This window comes from Sphaeramia orbicularis, chromosome 18, assembly GCF_902148855.1.
Source record: "Sphaeramia orbicularis chromosome 18, fSphaOr1.1, whole genome shotgun sequence".
Lineage (NCBI taxonomy): Eukaryota > Metazoa > Chordata > Actinopteri > Kurtiformes > Apogonidae > Sphaeramia > Sphaeramia orbicularis.
Window position 1 is genome coordinate 17,159,287 of NC_043974.1, and position 20,575 is coordinate 17,179,861.

The 20,575-nt window shown below is 37.8% G+C and overlaps 1 protein-coding gene across 3 annotated transcripts in view; it reads right to left on the reverse strand.

Annotated features, from left to right (window-relative positions):
- Nucleotides 1-2,523: 2,523 nt before the first annotated feature.
- mllt3 (MLLT3 super elongation complex subunit) overlaps nucleotides 2,524-20,575 on the reverse strand; it is a 61,968-nt gene continuing 43,916 nt past the window's right edge. For 2 of the 3 annotated variants that reach the window (XM_030162726.1, XM_030162725.1), the window contains exons 8-14: nucleotides 16,796-16,865; nucleotides 16,493-16,546; nucleotides 15,085-15,223; nucleotides 10,494-10,581; nucleotides 8,293-8,361; nucleotides 8,137-8,208; nucleotides 2,524-3,120 (exon numbers count right to left, since the gene is read on the reverse strand). In XM_030162726.1, coding sequence (XP_030018586.1) covers nucleotides 2,989-3,120; nucleotides 8,137-8,208; nucleotides 8,293-8,361; nucleotides 10,494-10,581; nucleotides 15,085-15,223; nucleotides 16,493-16,546; nucleotides 16,796-16,865 — 624 coding nt within the window. In that variant the 3' untranslated portion in view covers nucleotides 2,524-2,988. The remainder of the gene's footprint in view (nucleotides 3,121-8,136; nucleotides 8,209-8,292; nucleotides 8,362-10,493; nucleotides 10,582-15,084; nucleotides 15,224-16,492; nucleotides 16,547-16,795; nucleotides 16,866-20,575) is intronic. The other variant, XM_030162727.1, reaches the window with a different exon arrangement.

A 20,575-nucleotide genomic window follows, 5' to 3' on the forward strand; every position in this document is an offset into this window, starting at 1 on the left:
AATTGTCCACATCCACTGTGGAATGTGGACTCTGTGGACATTTCACTTTAACATTGAAAATACCATTTACAACACATTTTTCATTATAACTCAACAAATATTGATTGGAATTTAATATAATTTGACATACACATGACTGGTACCAAGCTTCAACTTTTTCTGCTGTATGGAACAACCTTGAAACTGTTTAATTTAAAAAATAATAGTCAATCCACACATGCACATTGTTCGGGGTGTTTGGTGGAGGTTTGTGTTCTCTGAACACTTGTTCCTGAGTTTAATTCACTGATCATGTAGATGTTCATTAAATCTCAGATTAAAGTTGAGGATTATTATATCAGAGGGAGAGAAAACTTAATTAAAAGTGGCTTTTTCAACAAAATCTATCATTAACTGAATGTAAACCCAGTGTGTCCATCCACATTCATTAATCCAACTCCATGGGTTTTACTGGTGAATCAATATTGTAGAAGATGACGGTGTTTCCACGTTCACTACGGAGCCTCATTTTACACCAATTATTTACATGTATTGATCAAATTAGTGGATCAACAGGTGTTAAACATTTTAGATCAGTAGATGGTTTAGGTCGCCGGGGGCTGTTCGGGTCTTTATGGGTTTAACAGACAACTGACTGAAGACTGTATGATTTTTTTTTTTTTAATATTAGTTTATTATACCAACTGACTACAGGTAACTGACAAAGATCACACTGCGGTCAAACGTTTTGTTACAATAGAAGTCTGAAGTGGGGAGGTGTCATTGCTATGACGATCAAAGCCCGATCCATCTACAGACTTTTTTGAACGCTGCACGAATGTTGGAAATACGTCGGACTAGGGGGTTGTGCAACCTATCTGTATGCTTTAATGGAACAGTTTTATATATAGAAGTGAACTATGCTATTAAAATGACTTAAGAGCTGCAAAAAAGGATGTGGCTGCAGCTCAGATGTTGTTCTTTCATGACCCAAGGACAGTTTTGAAAACAGTAACACACAGATACTGTAGGACCAGAATACACAGTGAAATAGTCGCCCAATAGCAGGATTATTCCAGCTGAGTCCATCCTGTGAGCCCCACCTCCAGACCTATCTGTGCCAATGCTACATGTGGATAACTCTAAAAGCCTCTACTATTGTTCTGGAACAGAGGGTAAAGTGTTTTGGGTTGTCTGGTTCTTAGATGACGCTGAGCACAGGTTGCTGCAACAGAAGCTGTCTCGAGGAGGGCTGCTGTAAGTATTAGCAACAGAAAATGGCAAAGAAATATGTTTGGGGGTGGCCATGGCTCAGGAGGTAGAGCAGGTCGTCTGATAACCGAAGGGTTGGTGGTTCAAATCCCGTTCTAGTCAAATGCCGTTGTATCCTTGGGCAAGACACTTCACCCTCCATGCCTCCAGCATCACTCACACTAGTGTATGAATGTTTAGTGGTGGTCGGAGGGGCTGTTTGGTGCAAATTGGCAGTTGTGGATACAGATGTAGTTTATCACCACCAGAGTGTGAATGTGTGAGCGAATGAATAATGGATCAATAATGTAAAGCGCTATAGAAATCTAATATCCATTATTACCTCCGCCAAGGAACGGCAGAGGTTTTGTTTTCATTGTCTGTTAGCAAGATAACTCAAAAAGTTATGGATGAATTTTTATGAAAACTTCAGGAAATATTGATACTGGCACCAGGAGCAAATGATTAAATTTTGGTGGTGACTGGGGGGTGGGGCTAATCTGCTTTGGTGGAGGTCTGCGCTCTCCAAGTGCTTTTCTACTTATTGTCTTTGTCAAAAGCCACCATTTCCAGGGTGTAGCTGCAACATGGAGGTTGTTGTTCATTCACATAAACATTCAGGGCTATAACTGTATTCAGTATTTTCTGCGAGTCAGTACTGAGAGGAAAACAAAGTACATAGTAACATGTGAGTAGAGTCGAGCCAAGCTGGTACCATGAGGCGCAAAAGTGTCATAATTGTTGTATTATTCAGCAAAAGCTGTTGTAGTGTTTGTGGCGGTTCCTTTGTTGGCGTTGTTGTGTGTAAGGGCTGCCAATAATATCAGGCTTTAATTTGAGTCCTATATTTTATCGTGCAAATGGGGCACTAGTTTTTGTTATATTTAACGTGGATATTTATTAGATTTTGAGGTCAATATCAAATACCAAAATCGGGCTGCTAAGGATTTAGGATTTCTTCCACAAGGTGCTTTTAAGTAGTTTTTTCCACAACTTAAATTGCATATTCAAGAACAGATTTTTCTGGAACAAAATAGAGGCATCTGCCAACATGTCACACATATGTATTAAGTCTTTTATGGAGTGGAATTTCAAGTAATTTATCTCTTACAGGTCATGGTACACCCTCACACAAACAAGCTGCTGTGGCAGTTTTTGGTTCCCATTGGACATAATTAGCTGAACATTGGATTCAGTTCAAGTTGGCGACACGGCGAATGTCAAAATGCTCAACTGTCACAGATTCAGAGATATGCTCGTTGTGAAGTGCTTCAACAAAGTCTCATTCTGCTGTTTTTCTTTTTTGCCAGTTCAAATACACACACACACCTGCAAATTAAATTCAATAAATAAGACCTACAATGTTGTAAAGCAATGTTGACCATGCATTTGTCACAATGAACAACAAATCAAAAACATACATGGTAACAATATGCACATTCATTAAGAGCAACAAGGTCAGCGCTCCCCACCTTTTTTTTTTTCTTTTTTTCTTAAATCAAGTAAAGTTTTCAAGGCTTTCCAGGTGATCTCCCGATCGACAGGGCTCATCCCCACAACACCTGGCTCTGGTTTCTGTAGTGGGACGACCGCTTCATTCAGAGAGCCCAGTCCAACCAGCAGGCCGGACACACAGCAACTGGACCCAGCCCCAGTCGGGCTTTTGCATTGCATCCAAAGTTTCAGTTTATTCAGGAATAACAAAAAAGTGTGTGTTGTGTGTGTGTAGACAGATCCAGCAGCCAGCTGCTCACAGCCTCAGGACAGACCCGAGGTTTCCAGGTAACTCTGCAGTTTCCTGACTGTACTTCTGTCCAAGGAGCAAAGGTCGAAGTCAAAAGTAGTGTTTGTGATGTGGAAGTGTCCAGTCTCCTCGATGAGGTTCACAATCTGGAGAACAGAATGTACAGCTGGGGTCAATTATGCATTCTCCTTCTTATGTCAGTACACAGTTCACATCAGGCCCTACACTTAAAGCTGCGGGAGACTTTCGTGACCAATTTTTCATCAAATCTGTAAAACAGTCATAGCTTAAGTAATGCAAATCTGTAAGTCTTTCTGTGATTACTCACCTGAATCTCTTGCATCATGGTGAACAATTTGGAAGTGCCATCCACCATAAACAAACCATGTGCTTATAAACAGAGCCGGGAGGTAACTCAGGCATCTTCGGAATTTTGTCGCGAAGTGCATTGTAGGAAACGGAGGTTCATGCAGCCGCCTGACAGCGGCAGCAGCAGCAGCAGCAGCGCCACCATATGATATTATATGGATGAAACAAACACGACGCGGAAAAGGCTAGAGCTCCCTTCCCTCTATGCATATTCCTCCAGCCGTTTCCACGTCGTGATGCCCGAGTTACCTCCCGGCTCCGTTTGTAAACACACGGTTTGTTTATGGTGGATGAAACTTCGAAATTGTTTACCGTGAAGCAAGAGATTCAGGTGAGTAATGACAGAAAGACTTACAGATTCATGATACTGAGGACGTGACTGAGGTTTTACAGATTTGATGAAAAATTGGTCATGAAAATCTCCTGCACCTTTAAACAACAACCAACTACCGACTTTAACTGACTTTCCTGCACTTTTTATACCTGATATTTTAACTTGTTTAGTGGGCTACACTACAACTGACACTTCAGCTCTTTTCTTTAATGTTTCTATCAATATATTTTTATGCACCGTTTTGGAAAAAGTTGACTGAAACCGTAAAATCTGTGAAACCTTGTTTAAAAAATGCTAACTCATTTTATTATGCCTGTAGGGAAATTCAGTCACTGCTTTTTACCCATCCTAATACACACACAGCACCTAGCATTAGCATTAGCACACTTTAGGAGCAGTGAAGTTTGCCAGTGAAGATGCTCAGGGACCAACTCCAGATCTTCAACAGCACCGTGGTCAAGAGTGCTGACAGGAGAATGACCCTATATGTATCTGTTTTTATTGGAGGAAATCAGAGGACCCGAATAATAAGAGATGTTGAGAGAACGTTTAACTCGAACATATTCTCATGATGAAATGGGAAAACATGGCTAGAGACAACATACAATGTGGACTCAAGGGGAGAAAACTAAATATTCCTCAGTCTTATTCATTAAAACAAGCCATCGTAGGTGAAAAACAGCAACAGAATACTCTACTTGTACTCTGTTTATTAAAATTATACCCTGCACCACCTAACTTTCACTCACTTTGATGTCAATCAGCACAAAATTCAATACATTCAAGTTGTTTTTTCCCAGTGTTTTCTTTTTTTTGTCAGATGCTACTGCAACATCTTTCAATCCATCCATTCCATGTATCATGCCGTTTCCTTTAAGACCTTTGTCTTCAGTTATAAATCCTTTTTTTCTAACAACCTAACATTTAGAAATTTAGTGAAAAGCATGTTCACACTGAAAACTGCACTTCTTTTACTGAAGATACTGTTTTTATTCTCCACATCAACCACAATCACCAGATTTGATTTTACATCCAATGTGTAAAATCGTTTCAGAGTCATTTTGGTTTTTAATGGTGACATTCAACTAACTTTGTGAGAAGCCTGTATTCCTGTCGTACCTTCTATTTATTGCTTTGTGAGAGTCTACACAGGGTTCAATTTTGTTTCTTTGTCTACAGAATAAAGCCTTTTTGTGTTCCATTAAAATAGAACTTTCTGAAAATTGTCTACAGAGTGAATAGAAGTGAAAACACCGGCCTTAGACAAAGATGCGATGTAACAGTTTCTTGCAGCTGTCACCTCGTTCTCATTCAACTTGGGTGCTTTATTTCAGGAGGGCGGGTGGCACTGTGGCCCATTTTCTCATTTTCATTGCTGTTTAGGATTTGTTTCAAATGGAACTCTCTTCCAAACTTATGCGGTGTTTGACTGTCTTAAGACATGCCATCTGCATTACAGTGCTTTCTGCGATAAACAACTGTTTTCCAATATGTGGCCCCGCTCTTTGTGCAGGAGAGGCAGTGAGTTAATCATTTCCATCTCTTGTAACAGGAAGTGGAGCCAGTTGGTGAACTCGGCTAGATTAGTTTGATTACTGTGCGAGTTCTGCACGGATGATGTTGTTCTGGATGGGATTTCGTCTTCCCTCAGAGCCAGACCTCTTGTTAGGAGAGCGAGGCAGAACTTGGCAGCAGCCGCTGGCAAGATCCATTAATGCTGTCATATGATAGGTTTCGAGAATATAAGCAAGAAACAGGCAATCTCTTAGGTGGAGAGAGGTTAACCAAATAATTCATAGCTTCCAGATGAAGCTGTAGATTACAGAGGATCTGTAACACATCACGGCTCCTCCTTTAATCCAAAGGAACCATACGGCTGACCAATGGAGTGACAATATGCTGAGATCAGGGGGAACCGGGGAAAACCTCCAACACACTGATGAGGGGGGGTTGTCTTTATTAAAGGACTGATTAAAAAGAACAGTCAACAAAATTATAGAAAACCCAAATCCTCGACTAAACTCTTTCCTAATGTGGTTTAATACACTGCCCGACCCAACAAAAAGTCGCACATGCAATATTTCACTGCACCACCTTTGGTTCTGATTAGGGGTGTTAGAAAATATTGGTTCTGCAATATATCGCGATATTTCATTTCATGATACTGTATCGATATTAAAAACCACTGTATCGATATTTTTTGGTATTTATTCAAATCCAGATATGGCGGAAGTTCATTTTTGTTTTTCTTTATTTTTCATATCTTATTTATTATTATTTAACACTGTTTTATTAAATAATGGTTATTTGAAGCATCCTAAAAGCACTTTTTACTGTCTGAGAGGCAGATGTTCGCTCCTTTGTTGGGATTGCACAAAAATAATGTTCTGATGTTAGTTATGAACTACTGGAATATGAACATTTGAACAGGGTCTTAATCTGTAATGTCTGTAAAACAGAATTTAAGTTTGAACACAGGAACATTTTGTGATATAGCATTAGATCCTGTTGTGATCAAATAAAAATGTGTTTAGTATTTGTGCATATTTCTGGTGTAATTCAATTCTTCAAGGAAATAATCATTTAAAAAAAGAAAAACACAAAATCACCTTTTTAACAGTATCATGATATATCGTGATATATCATATCGTGATCCTAGTATTGTGATTTGTATCGTATTGCCAGATTCTTGCCAATACACAGCCCTAGTTCTGATTAGGGGTGGGAATCAAAGACTGGTTCCGACTTAGAACCGGTTCCAATTGATCAGTTTCATTAGAATTGTACACCTCCAGCATTATCAGTCCTTCTTAACAATTCTCTCGTTTCCCAACATGATGTTTTCTAGTTTTCCCTACGTTGCGTCACAGTACATTGCGTAATTACGTCACCCGCTGACCTGCTTCAACCATGAAGAATCATGATGAGCCACTTTTACACAGAGATCCTGCAAAATAGGTGAGATAGTGATGCCACCTTTTTTTCCATCACTGACCGATTTCCACAGCCAAAGGAGTAACAGTGGTGAGACAGGCTGGACTTTCACACAGCGGACCTGCGTTCCAGAATCAAAGGGGCGGTAACAGCATATAACTTGCACTTTGGAAATACCCTGAGCATAGCGTCTTAGCTAACCTCTCCAGAGTCGGCCAGTCTTTCATCGTTCCACAAATGTTAGCATGGATAGAGTCCTACACCCGAAGTGACAACAGCTCGCAGATCTCAGAGTCTCCCCAGTTCGACATCTTTCTGGTCGCGTTGATATGTTTGTTTACTTCGCGTCGCGTTGATATGTTTGTTATGTGTAATTTAGCATCAATACATTAATAAGAAGACCCAGATGAAGCAAATAACAACAGAATCCATGTAAAAACATTACTGACATCCCCATTTCTTGAGTATAAGTCGACTGGAGACAGGATTTAGGGCGCCAGCATCGAGCAGCCATCAGTGGGATTACACTTTAAGATACTTCCATACTGGCTTCAATTTCAAGCCCTGTTTGCTGCCTCTTGGCATAAATTAACTCCAAGTTGATTTCTCTGGGCCAATCATTTGCCAGAGACTCTTTAGCGTTAACAGAGTGAGTAATCCAGTCCAGCAGAGGCAGAAACCAGTTTCTTCTAAACACAGGAGCAGCTACAGGACATGTTGAATCCATTAGGAGAATACAGGCGGCCAACATCACAATGACAGTGTTTATCACAGCGTTCACAAATCACTTGGCAGCCGAGTGACATTTAAATATGCATACGCCCACCCTTTTGCCATTTTTGCACTAGTTGGTTGTTATACATGTGAGTTTTCTAGATGAAATAAAACAAGGAACGCCGAGCACAGGATTCACTACAACAACAGATGGGAATAATGCTGTGTTTCCACTACATGGAACCGGCTCGACTTGGATACCAGGTACTATTCCTGGAGACCGTTTCAGTTACAGGATACTACTGACTTTATACAGTACCTGGTCATCATTGTGATGCGGTGCGTTACTTCCGTGTCATCTGCTTAGAGAGTTGCTGATAAACTCACTCGTTGCATGTTGTCTCGTCAAGCTCATGCTGAATTTTTACGTCAGCCACCAAAGACTGAATCTCCTCAACTGACCACGGTGTAGTTTTGTGGGCTGCCATCATGTGGATTAACCTACCGCTATATTTATTGTCAACTTCCGCATCTGTTTTTGGTAAAATGGCGGGTCACAGAGATGACTGACCAATCAGTGGTCTGCAGTGTTTACATGTCACGTTTTAGTATCTGTTCCCCAGTCTTGGAACCTCGGTGGAGGTGATACCAAAAAACTAGTACTGGGTACCAGATTCCAGGTCCTTTTTCGTAATGGAAACACAAAAAAAGCAGAGTCGAGTCGAGTCCAGCCGGTACCACATAGTGGGAACGCGGCATAACTGCATCATGAGTTCACACAATGGTGAGACCATCTGGTGGAAGTGCTGACCTGTTGCAGTATGTGACCTTCTCTTAGTGTCATCAGTCGTTTGTGCAGCTCTACCAGCTCGTCCAGGTAAGCCTAGAAGGACAACATGAGTTAACTTCACAGATTTCATCTACAACACTTATCTAACACTGCAAAATAAACAGAAAGTATATGCACCTTGTCACAATCACTGTTTTTGTTCTTGTCCTGCTTGCTCTGCTTGTTGGGACTCTTCACTTCCAGTATCTAAGAGAAAACACAACAAAAGTTTGGATTTGAACCCTCCAGGTGTTGCAAAGCTATATTCATTTTGGTAAAAATCAAGTGGATTTCCACAACCTGTTTTAATTCCTGCTTAATTTGCTACACCTATAATTAGTTACGTCACAAGATTTGCACATATAAGGTCAAGACTTCCGACTAACATTTCTCCAAGTACGCCATAACTGTTTGTCAGCAGCAGAGGTTGTAGTAAAAACCGAAAATATGTCCAAACTTCGAGCCAATTACCTAAAATGTTCAATTGTTGGTTTTATTAACGAACACAAGTGGCTGAACAGGACAAAGCAGCACAGCCAACAACCTGGAGGGAGTGGGGCGTGAAGTGGCTCATGTGCATTTAAAGGGCCAGTGCTCAAAACAACCTTTCTGGTGTCATTACTCTGAAACAGGGTTGAAGATGGACCTGTGGAGTTGAATTAATGAAGAATTCAGACACAAGCATAGCATTTACAGTTTATGTAGACCACAGAAAAATGATTTAAAATGCATAATTCCATTTAAAAAGCAAAATACCAGTCCTTTAAGACTTTCTAAGACAGCGCAGGGACCCTGCAGATTATTAAACTCAGATGAGATAACAGAAGTCACAGCTGATGTTACAGAATGTTGTTTTCTTTATTAAAATGTGTGTATCCTTCAGGATCCTCCATGATTCTGTTGGGTTTCTGCAAATTGGCTTAGAGTCTGGTTTTGACCAACTCTATATATAAAGTGTCATGAGATAACTTTTTTGTTGTGATCTGGCGCTATATAAATACAATTTGATTGAGTGATTTGATTGGTTTTCCCCTGTAAGTCACTTTGGAAAAAAGTGTCTGCCAAATGCATAAACATAATAAACATAAACATGTCTTCAGGTTATTTATTCCTATTACTCCATTGAGAACTTTTGGCTTTTGTGTAACACTGTGCAACAAAAACAAATTCACCGCAAATTGTAATCAATTTTATTTGTTTATTTGCAACATGGAAGCCATAATTATAATGAGAAATTAAATGTAAAGGGATAATTAAAATCCATAAATAAGACACCAATGATAAAGTATGAAAACAATAGGTGAATTAACCCATAAAGACCCAGTAGTACTTTTTGCTCTCTATTAAACCTATCTGAAGTGATTTATCACCACTTATTCTAATATCATCCTCTGTACTTTCCACTGTAAATTATGTATTTTCATATATTTAATTCACTGATCATGTAGATGTTCATAAAAGCTCAGAGTAAAGTTGAGGGTTATATTAAAAACAGAGAAAACTGAAGAAAACATAACTTTTTCAGCAAAGATATCAATAACTGAACATAAACCCAGTGTCTCCATCCACTGTCATTGATCCAACTCCATGGGTTTTACTGGTGAATCAATGTTGTAGAAGATGACAGTTTTTCCACAGTAACTACAGAGCCTCTGAACATCCAAATGGGTCATATCTGATGACCATGAAAAGATGACAAACTGTATTTTACACCAATTATTTACGTGTATTGATAGAATTAGTGGATCAACTGTTATTTAACATTTTATATCAGTAGATGATTTTGGTCACTGGTGGGTGTTTGGGTCTTTAGGGGTTAAAATAACAAAGTACAGTGTAACAATTCAAATGACAATTTAAAATAAAACAAGTAGTGCCAGGCAAAACAAATCCCACCCCTTGCACGTATTGTAGCTTATTTTGGCATAGATCCAGCTGATGTCATCATGTCTATGCATGTGGTTATGTCAGTATACCCACTGCCTTTATATATGTGCCAAATCTGAAGTAAATTGAAACAAAATTGATGTTTTTATAGACATTTGAAATGACACCCATTATAAGTAAATGGGAGATGAAAAAATATTTTAAAAATTCATAAAAAATTTGAGGTTTGACCTACTTTTCCCATCTATAGTGGGTCACTGGCAATCTATAAACCCAATTTGGTATGAATTCAACTAATAGTTTTGCTGCTAGAGTGTTAAACAAACAAACAAACAATACCAAAAACAATACCCTTTGCCTTCCCTTTGGGGGGAAGAGTATTTAGAAATGACAGAAAAATGTCATAATTTGGACAAATTACACAACACACTGCGCCGCTTCCACAGTCTTACCTGGTTATTAGTAGTCTTTAGTAAGGGTGGGGCCTCATTGCGAGAGGGGGAGGAGCTGTCACTCTCACTGCCATCACTCAAACTGACCCTAAACAGCAACAGGGAAACAGCTCAGTGGTTATGGCTCAGATGTTACCAAAGAGCAGCCTGTTACACATCCACATCCTTTCAATCAATGCGTAATAGGCTCCAGGTTAAAGGCACAAATCCCTGCAACATTCAGAGTAAAGTTACAGGCAGATGATGTGAACACTATTTCCTTAATGGCAGCAAAACACAACCTTTGACTGATTTAAATGGACCAACACTTTCAGAGGACACCGACTTAAATACACCCACTAACCTTTACACGTGAATTTTGAAAACTACCCATGATGCAATGCCCTGTGTCAAATGTATTTACACCTGTACTCGGACCATGAAAAATGCATGAGAGGAAAAGAATGAGAGAAATGAAACGCCAGAGTAAGTCTCATGCTGGTAGCTTAAAAAAAAATATGTGGACATTTGCGCTGTCTTTGTGATCCATCGTTCAACCGTACAAAACAACAGCCACATTCATTTTTTGTCCAGCTGAGTAGTTTTTTTCTCTGCTTTTGCCTCCACCATAAAGTGTAGAGCTGAGAGGAAACTGATGTGGTGACTGGGACTTGTGTGAAGTTTGTCATTGTGATCAGCTGCTTTATAATTTAGAGATAGACAGATAAATGCCACTTTGGGATAATCATCAAAGTCTTTCACAGCATCAGTCGAAGATTATTCCACATGGCAAATAAATAAAAAATGTGTTCATTTCTCTTTGATCTGAGAGCAGACGCTGCAATCTGGTGAAAAGAACTGTTATTAAGTGCACTTAACTTTAGTCTTTATTTGGGAGTTAAAATCAGTGCATAACAGAAAAGCAGACATGATTGTGTTAAACAAAAGTTAACATGAGTTTCAGCGACTGTGTCTGTTATTATTACAACAGGGTATCTGCAGGGTTGAAGAAGCCAAGTTTCAAGTTTTCCAAGTTTAACTTTTTAAAGATGTCTTTCATCATGTCTTTGTTGAAATTTAAGACCTTATATTCACAAAAATAACAGTGTAATGAACCTAATAGTTGGTGTCTTGAACCAATCTTAACCAGCTAATGTTCAGTTTCCATTTGTCTATGACTAATGTTTCTGCTACTGTTGTTCAAGCTCATACCTGAACCCACCCATGAATGATTACACTGAGTTACAAAAAAATGTTTTTTGCAAGTTGTCTAGGTTTTTTCAACTGAATTAGGACCATTTTGCACCGCTAAATCCAAAAATGACATCTGTTTTTCTCAATCAGGTCAGGTTTTTTTTGCTAATTTGATTTTGAAAAATTTGATCTTCTCACAAAATATAATAATTAATACCAAAATAAGATTGGTAAGCACACTTTATGAAACTTGTGACTTGATTCCTGTTAGGTACAATGGTGTATTCACTGCAGATGTAGCAGAATATGTCAGGCTTATTTTTGCAAGATCTTCTAGTCGAAGCCATTTCATTCACCTGTAATATTAAAAAAACCATTAATCATAAATTGGCAAAAGTAAAATCTTCAGAACTCGTTTATTGCAAGAAATATGAAAGAATTTTGTATCATATGATGTGAAAATGCCCAAAAATGTAAGCAAAAATGTTAAAAAGCCAATATGTAGCACAGTTCAGAAAGTTGACCTGATTGCGCAAAATTAATGTGATTTTTGGATTCAGCACACCAAAATTATCCTAAATCAGCTCAAAAAACTTAAACAATAAATTTGTTGTTGACCAGTGTTATTGGAGGCTCCAATCATTCCAACCTCTTATGTTAAAAAGCTAAAAACTCATTACAAATTTAACAAATTCTTTACAAAGATCTCCAAAGCAAACATAGCAATATCCAGGGTTTGGACACATTTTTCAAGGTCAAATTCAAGCACTTTTAAGGGTCATTTAAATTTTTTTTTCCAGCGTAGCACCTTATCGCTGGTAGTACTGCCAGTAACGACTAATTTTCTAACGATTACTCTTTCGACTATTTTTTCAATTAGTCAACTAATCTAAATGACTCGGAGGGTGTGGTCCGCGCCACACAGCTCTTTCCTGCAGGTCTGTACCATGTTGTTACCCATAGCAACCAACAGCTTGTAAGTTCACAATGGTGCAGGCTCCCAGATATGTCACGTGATATGACGTATGTAAGCAAACTTTCATTTGAGGAGGCAGAACGTTTGAATGATGTAGCCACGGAGGGGTAAAACTTATAAGATGGGGTCTCTCTCTCTCTCTCTGAGGTGCGGCAATACGGCTACATGTGCCAATGCCAGCACGGATTCCCCAAGGTGCCGTGGCCAAAAATAAATAGGTGGTCAATAGTAAAACGATAAGATGACTACAAAAATTGCCGTCGACTAATTTTCATGGTCAATTACGTTGACTACCCGTGGCAGCACTAATCGCTGGGGTAAAATCCATATCTACTGTTTGGATTGTACGAGGTGGTGCGCTCCCCTGTTCTGTTTTGTTGTGTTACTGCTTCAACTGGAAAATTAGTGGTCTGTAAATGGAGATGCTGGAAGGGCAGTATGGATATAATCACTCAAACTTCCTGCATCTATCCTTTTTTATGTTCTTGAATGACTAAGGCTGTAATTAATGTATGGGATGAACATTTGCCTTTCCAAATAAAAAGATAATTCCAAAAAAACAAAAACATATTGACAGAAATACATATACTCATGATAATTTTTTTCCACTTTTTAACCCTTTCATGCATGAATTACGAGAACCTTATAGTTGAGTTTTTTGTTTTGTTTTTTTTGGAGTGTTTTTATTCCTCCTTAGGCATGAAAAAAACAATGAGATTGAGGGTTTTTTTCATAGATTTACAAAAATGTCCACTCAGCTACACCATGAATTTTATTCTTGAAGCAAAGAAACATGTATTTAAAACCCAATATGATAAAGTGATATGAAAACAGCAAAATGAAACCATGTTTAATGCAGCTAATCTGATGTTTTCTCACATTTTAACATATTCTAATACTAGTTATTACTTATTTCATGGAGATAATATGCAAAAAATAACGATTAACAATTGATTTCCACTCAAGAACCAATCAACAACAGCAAAGTTACAGTAATGGTATGAATTGCAGTTTATGAGATGATGCATAAGTGTCCACTGTGTTGGCTGATATGGAACTAAAACAACTAAACCCATGAATATACAAGAGAACAGCTGGAGAAGAACTGTCCACTGGAGTGACCACTATGCATGAAAGGGTTAATCACAATGACGTATGTTGTAATATGCTATAAACATGTAAAATTATGTTTCAGAATAGCAAAATGCTTAGAAATTAAAAGAGAATACAAAGTTTTATCCAAACAAAGGGAAGCCATTTGGTATTTTTCAAACACACTCGCACCAAGACAAAGGTTCAGATAAAAATGTACCAGAAAGAAATATACCTTTCTTTTTTGACATAAAATTCTATTTTTCAAAATGTATGTATCATCATGTAAGTAGCTTTGGTTAGAAATACAAGCACCTTCAAGCACTTAAATTCAAGCACTTTTTAAACCTTGAAAACACAACATTGAAATTCAAGCATTTTCAAGGATTTCAAACCCTGTGTCTGTGGGATTTATATGACCTTTGAGTTCCATATTTAAGGATTCATCATCAGTTTTAAGGGTAATTAAGGCCAATCTATTTTAAGACAGTATTATGTATCAGCCATCTGCTGCACTGCCAGTAAATAATCCATAGTTCGTCGCTACTCATACCATTTATAATTACATGCCGTTACATGATTCACTTAACATAAAAAGTATTGATTTGTGTAACTCATATTTTAAAACCAAATGTTTCATAGTGATGCTGTATCTTGCATCTGTACTGAATCCTGACCCCAAGTGCAAGTAGACACAAAACAAAACACCAAACCTGCTTTAAAAATCTTGTTACTCTGTTATAATCTATGAGTTTGTGGTTTAGGCACATTAGTCGCTTTTCCATTGACCCTCAAATTGCGCGAATATAACTTGTGCATAAAAATTTACCTAGTGGAAAAACGACAATTTCGCCCTAACTTTTTTTTTTTTTGATGAAACGTTTTTGACCTTGTAAGAGGTGGGTTTTTCAGGCGTACTGAAATTGGTATATTGTGCAAAACTGCAATGGGGAGACCTTTTTGCACGACTAGAGCCATGTGAACAAAAAAAAAAAAAACAGGTGTTGATGGATGTGACAATAAGCGAAGAAAAAGAATTTTACAACAAACATGGCATGGTATGTGTGGACACACCAGGAAACTGAATCATTTTTAAATTTAGTACGGGATAAAGGGGTAACCAGCATTCTAGATTCAAAACAACAGATATTTATGTTCGTCGCCATGTTTATGGAATGACTTCTCGTGACATCTCACTATAATAAATAAACAAATCATCGCATTTGTGATTTAATGGGAAAACTGACATTACGCACTTCTGTTTTTTCAACATTCAATAAATATCAGTAAAGTTTTGCGCATATGTCTAATGGAAAAGCCACTATTGATGGGTTATGACAGTGGCCTCACCTGCGTTGATGATGTGTGAGGTGAGTGTGTGCTGGACGCTCCATGTCAGAGTCCACATCATTATCGTCGTCGTCCTCTGAGTCGTCGTCGTTGTCATCCGAGTGCAGATCCTGCATGACCGACTGCAGTGGGCCGAGCACTGGAGGAAGGAGACCACGAAGTCAGTTCACCACAACGAAAATAATCCAAGTCAAGATGTACATGTACAAACATGCATGAAGCTGCAGATCATGCTGGTGGTGAAGTGACGATGGGGTGGTCCAGTGGAGTCAAATCATACTCGTCTTTTCTTAAAGGCTATTTTTCATCTTGTGGATGAATCCCATGAAAAGACTAAATATAAACCCTGAGCATATTCTGCTTCTCCTCTCTGTCAGTTTCTTTTATTCAAATGAACATTTCTTTTACTCAGTACTTAATGTCCTTGGTGCTTTGTTTTGACTTATTCACTGTAGCCATAATAATTAAAATACTGTAATTATTTCTCCTGCAGAAACATTAATTTTTTTCTCTAAAGGCAGCAATATTTGAGACCAACAGATGACGATTATTTGTAAAAGCAGAAGCATAAACCTTGCAAACTGTGTTTTCAGAAATTACAGAGAATAAAGCTGAAAAATGACTCATGATAAAAAAAATTCTTTTCAGTCAGAACTGATAAAAAGCGATGATTTTTAATGATGAATTTTCCATCAAGAGCAGATATTTAACCACTTTATCACAGCACAGAGCTAAGTAAAGAAAAACGAACAGGATATACCACATTTTCTCCACTCTTACACAGATCTGAAATATTTAGCTTTAGCAGTGTTTGATTTGGAAATTCATGGATGGTGGGGTTCAGACAGTGGGTTGTGTTCTAATTATTTTTTCGTCTGTTTCACTTAAACAGTAAATCGTGTTGTTTGTCATGGAGCTGAATACAGCGAGCAGCTTCGGGAGCAGGTTTTTCTGACATTTTCCAGTGAAGATTACGTGTTCTGCAGACTTATAAACACTCACGTTTCACTGGCAGATGTTACTCTTCGCTAGCATAGTGACGGTGCAGCCAAACACCACACCTGTTTGCACGCTCCATTATAAGTGATATCATTATCTGTTATTGAGCCAGAGAGAGAACACACTTGGGATTTGTTCACACAACTGAGCTTTGCATATTTGCTTATGTCATTTCATGGCAGTTTGCATGTCAAGAGAAACTAACTTCATGATGAAGTGTCTGTGCTATTGTTTTATATGAGCTGTTGCTGGAACGGCCCTACTGGTTGCTCTGGAGGAGTGTGTGGACACCAAACACTGCTGGCACAACTGCATGGTGCATGATGTTTTAAAATGTTCATGCAGATGTGACTGGAGGTGAGTGGGGTGCCAGAATCAAAGCCTCAGAGGTAACGCTAGTCACTGTTACCTGTGTGGGTGGGGGCCGGAATAGCCACCCTTTTCCTGATGATGAAGTCCACCACTGCATCCAGGAGAAATAATCACAGACACACAAGGAGACGTCACCCTCAACATCGACACTGTCCACATTTAGGGCCACACTTTATTATTTATTCCCTATTTTGTTACATCTTTGTCTTTTACATTATCTCATCATATAAACAACAGTTGCTTCAAGCCTCAGCTGAAACAACCAGAATCTGTTCGATCTAAAACCAAATCACATCAGAGATCATTTCTGACTGAAAAAGACAACCATGAGACAAATTACCTTGGCGTTTGTGGTGTGTGGGAGCGAAGCCTGAGCTGGAGCTGGAACTGGCAGGACTGGGCTGTTCTGACTGTGAGGAAGAACAAAAACAAACAGTGGTAAATAAGAGAGCGCCATTCGATCGGAGCAGTCAGCTACCGCTTTTTAACACGAGACATGAGGTGGGACATTTGTCAGACTCTGTCAGCTCTTTGAAGTGAAGCCGGTGGGTCAGGACCGAAGCCAGCACACATTCAACGAATCCACTGAAAACTGACTGGATCTAAAAGAAAACATCCGGGCCACAGTGACTGTTGAGGCCGCAGGTTTGCATCCAATTAACAAAGAGTATCCCGTTAAAATGAAAAACCCACAGTGACACACCAAGACAGTGCTGATCAAAAAACAATTCATTTACAACCCTGATAACTGTGTCACTGAACTTTATCTCAATTACTTTGCCATATTTGTACTTAAGATAAATTTGTGTGTGTGTGTGTTGGGGTTATGTAAGGTAATAATAACCTTGAAATTATGTTGTGAAGTAGTAGTAATAGCTTGAAACTAACAAAGATCTCTAAGCCTCAGTTTACTATAAACCTAGATGATATAACACTTTATTTTATTAAATTACACACAAGGAAGTTAAGCTTTTCTTATAGAGATGAACAAGTGGCTCCAGGCACAACAAACCCTGCCCCTTGTGCATATTGTAGTTTATTTTGACATGAATCCATCTGATGTCATCATGTCTATGTGTGTGCTGATATCAGCATATCAACTCCCTCTATATATGTGCCAAGTTTGAAGTAAATTGAAACAAAATTGACGTTTTTATAGACATATGAAATTTTGCCCATGATAAATAAATGGAAGAAGAAAAAAGATTTTAAAAATTCATCCAAAATTTGAACTTTGACCTACTTTTCCTAAAATGTAATCACATCTATTCCGGGTCACTGGTTATCTATAAACCCAATTTGGTATGAATTCAACTAATAGTTTTGCTGCTACAGACATTTGAAGTTTTGCCCACTATAAGTAAATGGGACAAAAAAAATATTTTAAAAATTCGTAAAAAATTTTAACTTTGACCTACTGTTCCCAAAATGTAATGACATCTATTCTGGGTCACTAGCGATCTATAAACTCAATTTGGTATGAATTCAACCAACAGTTTTGCTGCTAAAGTATTAACAAAGAAACAAACCAAAAACAAAACCCCTTGCCTCCCCTTTGGGGGGCAGGGTAACAATCCAAATTCCCTGAATAAGGTTTAAGGGCAGACTAAACCCAACTTCCTCATTAAATGATTTCTGTTTTTTCCAAAGCTTTAAGTTAAACATCTCTTCTTTCTTTTTCTCCAGTTAATGAGTCCAATCATTCTGTCATTTGTTTCCCTACAGTCTCATCTTTCCTTAATTGTATCTTCAATAATTTGATCATGCAACACGCTTTTATTCCATAGTAACATAAACTATAGCTCCTCTGTTGTAATATTGTAAAATTGTAAATATATTTTGCAGTCGTAAATTGTGAGCAATTGAAGGAAACTATTTTGACTCATATTTTCTCTTGAGTTCATGTAGACAGAAAAAAACAAAAACATTTGGCCACATGATGCAGCCCTAAGGATAATTAACTTTCCCACTTGCTTGCCAACAGTGTAATAATTTAGTGAATGAATACAGAGCAGCTGAATATTTATGATCCCTACCTCATTTACACTTAGTAGGTCCTGACCGCAAACAATGGTATTTTTAATGTATTCGTTTAATCTCTGCAGAACCATAAGAATAGTTTGATAAAGATAGATTTGGTTATTATGGGTGTTATCCTGTGCATGTCTACAGGATTAAATTAGATGGATAGTATGGACAAATGTTGATTATTCAATAAAATCTAAAGACCAGCTGGACATCTGGATTAAGAGAGAGTCTCCAATTGAACCTTAAACTGCCCCAAAAACAACCCAAAATATGAAGAAGTGGTAAAGCGTCCTCTTGCTGCCTCACCATGACAGACTGAACTCCCCACAACTTGACCAAAAATCATGAGCAAGCAAAAATATCATTACAGCTGGACATTTTTTTGTCTTGGTTTTCCTTTCTGGGCTAAAATTAAGACTGCAATTCTGTTTGCATTTGCAAATCAGGATTTCTGTTTGGATCTGGTGGGAAATAACTTCATGCTGGGGAAAAGTCTAAAGATGGAGCAAATTATCTGTTTTGTTTTTTTTTTTTTATCAAGGTCTTTCTTATATTCAAATGTATAACAAGAAACATACAACTTGAACATGAAACTATTGTATCCAGTTCCTATCCAACTGCCCCCCCCCACCCCAACCCATCCCAAGTACTGGACTTTTATTAAGTTTATATACAAATGGACATAATATACTTACATACAAAAATATATAAACCCCCTTCAAATATATGTACAGACACATACATATTATGTACATATATACACGTGCATATAAATAATCGGTATTTTTAACATTCTTTTATATTAATAAACTGTCATACTGTTCAGTAGTTTTGACTGTGATGCCTTATAACATGCTAAACTCTGCAGTGATACCAGGTTTGCACAGGTGTGAAAATAGGAAGAGCTCCAAACGCTCCACAAATTCTTTCCTCCACATTCCTCACATTTACTTCCTTTAAGTGCTTGTGCTCACAGGATGCATGTTAGCACTGAGGGAAAACTGCACCATCAAAGAAAAACTGCATCGGAAGACAGACTTGTCACAATATGCTGGGTGAGTATCAACAATGCTTGATATTTTTATGAGCAGTCTTCCTTGAGAGCACTCCAGACGGCTGCGTGGTCTCTGGTTTTAATCAGCAAAATCATGCTGTGTAATATGAGACTTCATCCGTGGCAAGGCTTTGTGCTTACATTTATTTTTAGAGGCCCATAGAATCAATTCCCTTTAAAAAGAAATAACTTGCATGTATCTCGCCTTGAACTCAATATGAACATTAAAACTACAGTATATAGGCTATACGTTTTATAACTTCATGTTCAGCTGAGTAACAATAAAATATTTTCATTAATAAGCATTTTATTCTAACACACAGATGATCCCTTTGGGCCGCAGACTGATCAATGATTCCTGAATAGACAAACATGCAGTTTAATACTCCTTTTAGTTTTATTTCATATTCTGTTTATTGTGCCACAGTGTTACAGTTTGTTGTATTTTACCTTTATCTTGATATTGTGTTGTGAGTATGTTTTCTACTTCTTTATGTGCCTTTTGTTCATGAAAAAGTTCCAATAAATAGATTTTGTGAAAAATAAAATCAGTCTGATCATAGATGGAGCTTAAACATCTCCACAATACACTGATCTGTATTTTACAGAAATATTTTCATGCAACTTTACATACTTAAGTAAATCTGAGACCACCCTGCACCCCATTCCTGTAAGGAAGAAAATCCAATTCTGTTAACTTTAAATCATCCATGAAGTGATAGAATGAATGATTTGATTTTCCTTAACTAGTTGAGACATTTCTCCTGGTTCTTAAACTGGGCTGAACAATCTCTTTATAAAGCATTTTTGATGATCTAAAAAAAAAAAAAAAAGAAAGTGTTGTTCCTAAACTGAAAATAGGTCTGAGGTCATGAAAAGTTGCCATTTTAGATTATAAAGAGAATTAGATCAACTTTTTTAATCAGATTAATCACAGGTTTGCTGTGGATTAATTTCAATTAATCACAATTAAATATCATTCATTTTTAGTCTATGTTTATCACATTTCATTTTGCATGACCAAACAGACTCAAGAAA